This window comes from Anopheles moucheti, chromosome 2 (genome assembly GCF_943734755.1).
Source record: "Anopheles moucheti chromosome 2, idAnoMoucSN_F20_07, whole genome shotgun sequence".
Classification (NCBI taxonomy): domain Eukaryota; kingdom Metazoa; phylum Arthropoda; class Insecta; order Diptera; family Culicidae; genus Anopheles; species Anopheles moucheti.
This window is the reverse complement of record NC_069140.1, coordinates 15,690,644-15,701,856: the sequence shown is the minus strand read 5'-3', so window position 1 is coordinate 15,701,856 and position 11,213 is coordinate 15,690,644. Positions and strand designations below refer to the sequence as shown.

The 11,213-nt window shown below is 47.4% G+C and overlaps 1 protein-coding gene across 1 annotated transcript in view; it reads right to left on the bottom strand.

The window, feature by feature from the left end:
- Positions 1-4,319: 4,319 nt before the first annotated feature.
- LOC128298695 (protein sidekick-1-like) overlaps positions 4,320-11,213 on the bottom strand; it is a 54,383-nt gene continuing 47,489 nt past the window's right edge. The window contains exon 5 of the mRNA XM_053034466.1: positions 4,320-5,966. Within this exon, the coding sequence (XP_052890426.1) occupies positions 5,725-5,966 (242 nt within the window). The 3' untranslated portion in view covers positions 4,320-5,724. The remainder of the gene's footprint in view (positions 5,967-11,213) is intronic.

Here is an 11,213-nt window from a genome sequence, read left to right as displayed (position 1 = left end):
CATCTTGTCCGCCATTTTGTGTCCGCCATCTTGTTCGAAAATTTTATGTCCGCCATCTTGTCCGCCATTTTATGTCCGCCATCTTGGCCGCCATCTTGTCCGCAATTTTGTGTCCGCCATCTTGGCCGCCATCTTGTCCGCCATCTTGTCCGCCATCTTGGCCGCCATCTTGTCCGCCATCTTGTCCGCCATCTTGGCCGTCATCTTGGCCGCTTTCTTGTCCGCCATCTTGTCCGCTATCTTGTCCGCCATCTTGTGTCCGCCATCTTGTCCGCCATCTTGTCCGCCATCTTGTCCGCCATTTTGTGTCCGCCATCTTGTCCGCCATCTTGTCCGCCATCTTGGCCGCCATCTTGTCCGCCATCTTGGCCGCCATCTTGTCCGCCATCTTGTCCGCCATCTTTGCCGCCATCTTGTCCGCCATCTTGTCCGCCATCTTGGCCGCCATCTTTTCCGCCATCTTGGCCGCCATCTTGGCCGTCATCTTGTCCGCCATCTTGTCCGCCATCTTGTCCGCCATCTTGTCCGCCATCTTGTCCGCCATCTTATCCGCCATCTTGTCCGCCATCTTGGCCGCCATCTTGTCCGCCATCTTGTCCGCCATTTTGTGTCCGCCATCTTGTCCGCCATCTTGTGTCCGCCATTTTGTGTCCGCCATCTTGTCCGCCATCTTGGCCGCTATCTTGTCCGCCATCTTGGCCGCCATCTTGGCCGCCATCTTGTCCGCCATTTTGTGTACGCCATCTTGTCCGCCATCTTGTCCGCCATCTTGTCCGCCATCTTGTCCGCCATTTTGTGTCCGCCATCTTGTCCGCCATTTTGTGTCCGCCATCTTGTCCGCCATTTTGTCCGCCATCTTGTGTCCGCCATTTTGTGTCCGCCATCTTGTCCGCCATCTTGTCCGCCATCTTGGCCGCCATCTTGTCCGCCATCTTGGCCGCCATCTTGTCCGCCATCTTGGCCGCCATCTTGTCCGCCATTTTGTGTACATCATCTTGGCCGCCATCTTGTCCGCCATCTTGTCCGCCATTTTGTGTCCGCCATCTTGGGTCCGCCATCTTGTCCGCCATCTTGTCCGCCATCTTGTCCGCCATCTTGTCCGCCATCTTGGCCGCCATCTTGGCAGCCATCTTGTCCGCCATCTTGGCCGCCATCTTGGCCGCCATCTTGTCCGCCATCTTGTCCGCCATCTTGGCCGCCATCTTGTCCGCCATTTTGTGTCCGCCATCTTGGGTCCGCCATCTTGTCCTCCATCTTGTCCGCCATCTTGTCCGCCATTTTGTGTCCGCCATCTTGTCCGCCATCTTGTCCGCCATCTTGTGTCCGCCATCTTGGCCGCCATGTTGTCCGCCATCTTGGCCGCCATCTTGGCCGCCATCTTGTACGCCATCTTGTCCGCCATCTTGTGTCCGCCATTTTGTGTCCGCCATCTTGGCCGCCATGTTGTCCGCCATCTTGGCCGCCATCTTATCCGCCATCTTGTCCGCCATCTTGTCCGCCATGTTGTCGCTATCTTGTCCGCCATCTTGTCCGCCATCTTGTCCGCCATCTTGGCCGCCATCTTGTCCGCCATCTTGTCCGCCATCTTGGCCGCCATCTTGTCCGCCATCTTGTCCGCCATCTTGTCCGCCATCTTGGCCGCCATGTTGTCCGCCATCTTGTCCGCCATCTTGTCCGCCATCTTGGCCGCCATGTTGTCCGCCATCTTATCCGCCATCTTGGCCGCCATCTTGGCCGCCATCTTGGCCGCCATGTTGTCCGCCATCTTGGCCGCCATCTTGGCCGCCATCTTTTCCGCCATCTTGTCCGCCATCTTGGCCGCCATCGCCCGATGGTGTGGGTAGCGGGGGGAGGGGGAAGGAAGATGTTACCTCTTGAGAGACATGCTCTCCTGGTATCGGAAATTTGAAAACAGCTGGTTTGTATGAAAAGTTAGTGTATTGCATACTTTACGGCGGAAAATTGGTTGCAAAGTTAATGTATAAACATTGCATACCTTACGGCGCATTGCATTGCAAGTTGATTGCATACCTTCCGGCGCAGTACCAGGAGCTACCTCTTCCGTGCATGCTCTCCTGGTACTATACATTCAAAAACTGGTAGTTTTCAAAGAAATTTTTCACGAAAAACGGGAAAGTTAGTGTTTAAACATTGCATAACTTTCGGCGGTTTTTGAGCAAAATTGCTGCAAAATTTTACTCGACCAACGGGAAAGTAAGTTTTTAAATATTGCATACCTTTCGGCGGTTTTCGACCAAAATTGCTGTACAAGGTGCTACCTCTTCCGTGGATGCTTTCCTGGTATCGGAAATCGGAAACAGCTGGTTTTGTATGGAATATCGTACCAGCCGACGGAAAGTATGCTTTCCGTTTTATTGATCTTCCTTACATTAACGATCGTTCTCACGTGTTTGATAGCATGCAATAGCAATTGTGATGGGCAAATTTGTCCCAAGCTACAGATGTCACCTCTGGCAAAACATGCTCTCCTGGCATCGGAAATCTGAAAACAATTGTGTGCGCGGCTACGGTATTGTGGTTTTCACAGTTGACCAGTTGATTTGGTCATTGGATAAATTTGTCAACTTTCGTGGGCCTGCACCTATTAATGTGAATTTTGTTCGTTCGCGTATGAAGTTTGATGCTCCAATTTTAGGTCGGTTATCCGTGCGTCAAGAAATCCAAGAATTTCTGGGCCGATCTCTTCGGTCATTGTGAAGACACTTGCGATCATTTTGTCACATTTAAACTTGCACATTTACATCAGTATGAAACACACTATGTGCTCCTCAGGCACAATTTGATAGTCAGTAGCAAATTATAGGGATACAACACTACAAAGCACTCACTAATTTTTCTCAAACAAACTGAGTTTTCAATGCAAAAAACGAGACCGCTTTCAGCACGCACGACAATGTTTTAGCAAGACTACTATGATAGGTTCTTCACTGAAGACATCGTTTTTATATCAATGCATACTTGAAGTACCTTTTTTCATGTTCTTTTTTTTTATTTAGATGAACGATTTCGCAGTGATGATCTTCAACCGTATGGATGTAGAATTGGAAATTTTAGAACAATTTCAGTCTAACAACGATACAAATGTTACCGAGATTACAACAATGTAGTTTGAACAGTATTCTACAAGGGGATATGATGAAGTGTTACTTCTCTTGCGTAGCCGTGTAACCGGGCCGATATAGCTAATCAAATAAAAAAAAAATTATCTAACCAAGGATATATAAAATCTAAGGATATTTTCGATCAAATTTTTACCCTTTTAATTAGATTTTTTGCTATAAATTAACTCTGCTGCAAAATTTCCAAAAATCGCACAATCGGCACAAGTTGTTTGGGGCCCCCAACACGGCGAGGCCCTAGGCGACCGCCTACTCCGCCTACCGTTTGATCCGCCGCTGATCTGAATAGTACTATCGAAGTCCTAAGGAAGTGAGAAGCAGTCCTATATACGTCCTATAGGACAATTTTCATTTGGGTTGAGTTCGAGTTCAATAAGTATCGATGAGAGCCCGACAGTAGCCTAAGAAGAGTGCAATAAACATCTGATGACAGTCTAATAAAAATCGAACAAAGCACGAATAACATTTGATTAAGTTCGATAAAGTTCGAGTTTCCGTTTGAAGTTTGAGAAGAGTCCGTTAAGAGTCCGATGGCATCCCGGAATGCAGTCCGTTAGGAATCCGAATGCAATCCGAAAACAGTTTTGTCGGGCACTTGTCAAGCTCTACAGAACAATTTTTTTATTTAAAATATGTTTTTTCTCAGTTCAACGGAATAGAAGGCGCAAAGTAACCGATTAAACTGTTATTCTTTATATAGCATGCGATTTGTTAATTTTTGATATTTTCTTTATGTCAGAATTCTTATCAGCTAGATGAAGCAAAGAAACTTGAACCCTTTTTTGAACCTTTGCAGAACCATGACTATGACAGCTTCTACTGGGCACCAACTCAAAATTGATTCTCGCTGAACGTTTGTGAAGTTTATTAATGTTTTTGTCGTTGTTGTTTTCTTTCAATTTGTCTTGTGCGATGAGACGATCTTTTTACACAAGCTTAACGAACCCAGCAAAAACTAATTAAAATCTCAGCATTTTAACGAGTCACTCACCTGCTTACCTTCACAGCAGTTCATTTCTTTCGACTTTACGGTTTCCACAGCAGTGCGCGCCTTTTTCGGTTTGAAGAATGGAAAAATCACAGCAAAGAACCACAACCGAATGCTTAAAGAAAAAGAAAAAGTTAAAACTAAAGAGAAAAGAACTCCAAAACGCACCGCTTCGTAGAAAAGAAATCATCAATTTATTTGCGTCTATGCAACATCATTACGTACAGTAAAATCGTATATAGGTATTGCAGAAGGATGGTGATGATGATGATGCCGATGATGATTGCGGCTGGGTCGGAAGGAAGTGTAAATGTGTAAAGAAGATGTGTGCTTCCCTTCGGAGAGCTGCAATCTACTACCGTTTCGGTTGAATGTTTTTGCTCTCGTTTTGTTTTGTTACCTTGCACGGGAAGACTCGCAAACATGGGGACGAAACAAAAATCCTATGATGAATGTACAGCTACAGGGTGGGATTTTTTTTTTGCGAGAAAGACGATACACTGTGTACATAAACGGGACAGGAATGGGTTGTCGGTTGGAAAATGATAAGATTACCACTTCTTAGGTGGTATAGCCCACTCTGCATGTGGTAGGGATGGACAGGAATGGGTGCGGGAGGGTGAATTTCAGCTAATGATAACAAGTCTTATACTACGCCCGTGCTTCGTGGGAGTCAGTGAACTTCCCTCGAACCACACTTTCGATCTCCGTTCCTTTTGTTGCCTTGCTAAACTTGTGGAGTATCCTGCATTGTGGCTGCATACCGGACAGCCAGCCATCTTACTATCTATATACAATGGGTACGAACAACTCTCTTTGGTTACCCGCGGGAGATAAGCATGTGTATGTGTGGGATGGAAAGGAAACAACAGGTGTACACAACAGGAGGTGGGGGATGTGTGTGAGTGTGTTGTCTTTGGCATAGTAGTAGGCTGCGGTGGTAGTGAGCTTTTGATCTGTGCGGGGTGGTGGTTGCTATGCAGATTGTAACATGAAAGATGTATGACGATCGAGCTTTCACCGGTATGTTCCATTTATGTGTGCCATAGTTTGTGTGACGGCTAATGGATTATTTACATTTGCGGATTTTCGAGTTTTGGAACGGTATCGAAGATCAGCACATTCGTGGAGGGGGGGTTGTTGAATGCTGACATTCCGGTGCATTGTTGTGTGTGTGTGTTTGACGGCCATGTTTAACCGTGTGCCGGTTAGGTTTTGTAATGCAAATGGATCCGTGGCACATGTCGATCGTTCGATTCGTTCGAACTGCACTTTCGCTAATAGCATATTTATGCTCTGCAACACGCCCATGCTAACCTGCGGTAGTTGTTGTTAATGGGGGGTGTGCGGTGGTTTGGTGTCCAAGGAAACCGGTGAACTCCGAAGACGTTAACGCAGCCAGCCACTTGTGCGGGTTTCAACCACCGTGGAGTTTTGTGGACGTTCTTAAAAACTAGATTTTGTCTAACTATAAATATTCACATGATGATATCCACATTCCGGTTGGACATTCCTCCTTCATCCAGCTCACGGTAGCTCCCCCTCCCGCTGCCTCCTCCGCGGTTCACTATCTCGGTGAGGTTTTTACGCCGTAAATCACCTGCCGTGACCACCGAACGGGCTGATCGATTTTACCAGCCAGCACAGCCCGGACGATGCTAATGATAATATTAAATTTTTACTCCCACCCATGTAGGCCAGCCAGCGGTCTAGTGGCCCGTGGCCACGGTGGCTAAAGCTGCGATTATTTATTAAAACGCTATTAGCGCTGCTATTGCCGTGCTGCATTGCGGCTGGCTGCTCACCGTTGATGACGTGCACCACAACGCTGGCGGAGTCTGTGAAAAACGGGATGGGGTTTGGGGGGGTGTTGGAAAAAACGGGGCAGAAAGATAAAGTGTTATTAATGTGCCACCGGTAACAAATTCGTTCGAACAAATGAAGCGTTACTAATAACTCGCAATACCGTAAGAAGAGACCGTGGTTTTCGGTGGTTTTATTTGGTAGTGGTTTGGGGGGTTTGAACTCAATATGAATCAAATTTTAAGGTATTTTGGAGTGTAAATTGGTTGACAAATCGCTCGGAACGCTCGAATGAAACGGAAAATTTAATAATCATTCCCCCTTCGAGGGTTAGATTGAGGGTTGTTGAGACAGGGAGCGATGGTGATGGTGGCTAACATTCAATACTCATTATTGCCCCAGCAAGTCGCAGCACGGGACATTCGCTATCGCTCGCGTATCGTTGAGCTCGTTGATTCCCATCACGACGGCTGGACGATTTATGCCACATTAACATACTAATTGTTATCGGACTTAACATGTTCATGGAGCTATAGATTAAATGGGGTAGCATTGGATAAATGTGGAGCACCGGAGCGAATGTTTTTTTAACTATTGCCTTTAGCACACTACCCGTGGCTGGTGGTGAGTAATTTAATCACAGCAAAAAGCGATACGCCAAATGCACTCACTCTTGCAAATACTTGTCCCGGGGTGCTGCAGAGAAACGATACATCGTGGAGGATGAACCAGATAGAAAAAAAAAGCTACTGCTTCCATTTGCCGTACGAACGGATCGAAACTAAAAGAGCATCGTGCAAGTGTTTTATTCATGAGCTTCAAATTCAAATGCACTAGGCAAAGGCAAAGGCGAATAGATGGACTTGCAGACTTGTGGGTACTTCTTACCCTTTACCAGTCAGCCATCTATCTTGTTCTTTCTCCCCATGCTCTTCCCTTGGACAGCATATTTGCATTTGCATTCGTTCATCGGCAATTTAGAATTCGGACGAGTTTATTTGCTCGCAACAAAAAACTAAGCGAAAAGAAAATGGAGGCGAGCTTTGCAACAACGAAAGCAAAAAAATATCTTCTACTGGTTTCCATAGTGGCGTGGTCAGTGTAAAACTTCTCCCCCTCCCCCCCCCCTCCTTCGAAAAGGGAGTCGGGGGCAACGGAATAAATGCGCATCGGACAAATCACCGTTGGCAAATCGGACGCACGCACCATTCACCCTTTGTCCCATTTCAGAAGAAACGTAGACTAAAAGGGGCAAAGATGGAAAACCGATTAAAAAAAACAAGCACTTCTCCTCCGGCAAGGGACGCGCACACACACACACACTGATTGCGAAATGATCCACCGAGGTTGAGTTGTGGAGCTTTACGATGATGCCAGCTGACACGCGCTGTTGTTATGCGTGGCAAATAAGAAAAAAAACGACCCCAACATGGAGGCCAAAAATAAAAGGGAGAAAACAACGCAGTGGCCATAAAAAAAGGGAAAACGCTACCCATCCGCCCCTTAAAAGTCCATTACTATTCTCGCACCCAATTGCCGGTGGGATTATAAAGGTGCATACCGGTCGATCCGGGGTCGTCATAGCAATGCGTGCGGATATCGGTCTCTCGCACCCACAAAAATATGTTTTCTTGCATCTTACCATACAGCAGCAAAAAAAAAATCGTTTCACTTCTTAAAATAAAATAGATACGGTGAAGTTGAAGGTATTTTTTTTTTGTGGGCCGATTTCGGGAAGGAAGGTTTAGCGTTTTTTGCTTAATGGAACCAAAGGCCGCCCTTTTTCGGTCTGATACGCCTCCGGGAGCATTTTTGTGCGCGGAGAAAATAGGTCCCCATACCCTACCCATTACAGGTGTTTCCATAGCGAATGGTTCCTACGCGAACGACGACGCTTAAGCGGTGAGCTTTGCCAAACCCCGGTCACATGTCACTACCGGTAAGAACGCGGGGAAAGAATTCTTTCGCACCACGTTCCACTCGCAATTAGACGCAATTAGATAGGCTAACGAGACAATGGGGGTGTATTTGCGAGCGTTTAAAAAAAAACCGACGAAAATATTTCAACAAAGCGATTGCAAAACCGTTGCTAAGCAACAGTTCGGTAAAAGCTTCGCTCCAGTAGAAAACACTGGGCGCCTCCATGTTCACTGTTCCGTACGGTAAGCGTATTCATACGAATCGCACTCATTTCGCTTATCAATTTCATTTTCATTTCGTTTCATTTACATTCTAATTAGCTATCTTCGTACTCGGGTCGATTATGCTCTGGGGGGAAAGGGGGGGTTTTGAGAGATGCCTCGATGATGGTGGTGGCGCGTGCCTGTGGTAGTGTACTACTTTACATGCATGCCGTCCAACCGACCGGCTGAATGCAACCACTCACACCTATTCGAGACACATCGACATAAGCGTCACGTTCGTGATGCAAACAACTCACCACTCACCGCCATCAGGGGCGTATTTGAACTATCCCTTTTTCTACCCCACCCCCCACCCCCCTTCCCACCCCCCATTCACAAGGGGGTAGAATGATGAATAAAAACGCAGAATTAGCCACCTTTTATCTGTGTGTGTTCATTTTCTTTTTTATGTGCCGCACTCTTAATTATTCCACGTCAGAACGGTCATTGGGCCGAGTACCGGTGATGGTGCGTTAGAGCTGAACTCTTCGGAACTTTTACCAGCGCGGGAAGGGGTGATCATGTTACTACACCCCTTTTTCTACTCAACGACCCCCCCCCCCCCACATAACAATACGGTGAGTGGACTAGGCGCGCAGCCAGCATCCTTTTTCGCAATTGTCACTGCGGTTGTCGTGGCCGTGTCGACGCGTTCTTCTTCATGGTCACCTTTTCACTGGGGAGTTTTGTTCGCTAAGAGAGCGCTCCTTCCCCTATGCCTGGAAAACTGGAACCCTCCACGCCGAAAAAGGAACCCGAGAGCCAGAAGATGCAAGGGAATTAATATTCATCGTTTATACTCCAGTTTTAAATTAAACATTCTGCAGAACGTGACACTCGGCACTTTGTGCGCCGTGTGTCCACCATGCGTACGTGGGAACGTGCGTCCGGGTCGGCCCTTGCCCACTCCCTCCCCCACCCGGCCCGCTTAGTTTAGTTGGGCGTGTGTGTGTGTGTATGGGTGCGGCTCGTGTAAGCAATGTGCTCGTGTGCCCACGGGAAGGAGTGATATGAATAATGAAAGCTGATAGTACCGTGCGCCGTTCCGGGTCGACTGATCCGGTCGGCCCGTTCCAGGTGTGGTCCATCCACAGTACCTTCGCATAGCCTCAAAAAGGTGGGATAGAAAAAAAAAACGGCGATATAGTAAAGGAAGAAAATAAAAGCGAACTTTTTTTGTGGACTTATTTCTCCGCACGCGCGAACAGGAATGGCACCAGGTGTCGTTTTGGGGGTAAAAGGGAAGCAGCCAGGGCAAACATTGTAAATGGGAGCATCACTGAAGTGCAGCGTACATTGAGGCAGTAGTTCGCCAGTCAGAAGATAGGAAAAAAAGCGTAACACACACTTGAAGGTCGGTGCCATGTGTGGCCATCTCGCCTCAGGGACAGCAGCAAACAGCTGCGAACGCCAGGGAACAAATATCCGTGCATCCCGGCGGTGTATCTTTGCACAGCGGGTGTTAGGAAGGCCGGGACGGGACCGGGACGGTCGGGTGCGGCTTCATCTTCCCGCAGGCCTTTTATCTTTGGCCCCGGTTCTTTGGCACCGCGTCGCAACGCATGCATGGATTTGCTCGAAGGCTTTGGGCTTTGAAATCTGTGTGTCTCATTTGAATAACCACCGGGTTCTCGGGGCCGACCCAAGGTTTCGGCATCCCGGGCCATATCCACCAGGGACGTTCCAGCTTTTGTGCACCGTTCCGCTCCGACCTCCATTAGTGTCGAAAGTTTAGCTCCATTTACGTGAGATGGGCCGGCAGGAACAGCCCCCGGTCTAGATGGCACCACATTCGGTGGGGCCCTTCGAACCGTGTGCGTCACCGCGTAGAGACCGGTTCTACCAAATATTCAACCTCACGTTTCGCTAATATTTCAGACGCTAGAATGGAAACAAAGTAATGATGGAAGAACATTGGACGATCTTTTGTTCCACCGATCTGCCGGAAGTGTGGTCTTTTTTTGTGGAAGATGGCCTCCAAAAAAAAAATAGGAGGAGGTAACGGTAACGCAACGTAACGGTCACTCTTCGTATGGTGGCAGCAGCGGTAGGGAATTACTGTTGCCCAAACACTATCTCCTGCCGGTGGGTGTGAGTGCATTCATGGTAATGTTTTTTTCGTACCCGGAAGGCTTTGATGTTTTGTGTCCGTTTGGTGTGTGGAGGAAGGCTTCGATAAAACGAGGTCACAAAGGGATCCTTTGTGTTTGTGCTGTCTTTATGCTTCCAATGCATGTTTTCTGACATACACAAAAACGCAAAGACATTGTTTTTCAAGGTTTAAAGCATTTGTTTTTTTTCCGTGAAGGAAAATGTTGTTCCATTATTTGCGCGCCCATAATGAGACGTTCCATCATTTAAATGATTAACTTTTAGATCGTTGTCATCGAGCGGGAACACTTGTTTCGTGTTGCGAGTTGCCGTCGCCCAATTATGACGGATCGATAGCGTAACAAATGGTGTACATCCATCAAAAACCTGCCATAATAGATGAAACTGTTTGGCTCGGTATTTGCGGCCAAACCGGCCCATCTTCCATCGTGTCCTTCGCGGAACAGCTGTAGTGGGCGGACTTTGGTCGGAATTGAATTCATTTCGATAATTCTTCCCATTAACGGCACCAACCGCAGTGTGCCGGATTGTTGGTAAAAGCGAATAAAATATCGCCTTCATTTCCGTGGATAAAGTTTGGTATGAATTTTCCAACATTAACATAAACTCCACGAGCGAGGGAAGCGCACTTTTCGCTTCCGCCCGTTTCAGCTACAAAGTGGGGACCGCGCGGCCCCGTCCAGGCAGCGTCCTTTTCTGTGCACAATATAATAATCCGCCGTTCTTGAAAGCTTTGGGTGTTGTTGCATTGGATGGGAAAAGTTGAAAATTTCAAACGACCATTGGCAAACACAGCAAACACGCTGTTCGGCAAACTGGTGAAAGCTTTCGGATCTAGTTTCGGGAAGCTACTGCAGGTAACTCATAACTTAATTATAGTTCAAATGCAGAAAAAAAACACACACCCCTTCCCAGTCGAAAGTGGCTGGATTTGGGATTCAATACTGACACCCTTACGGTATGCCCCCGGTCGCGTGAAAATATGGA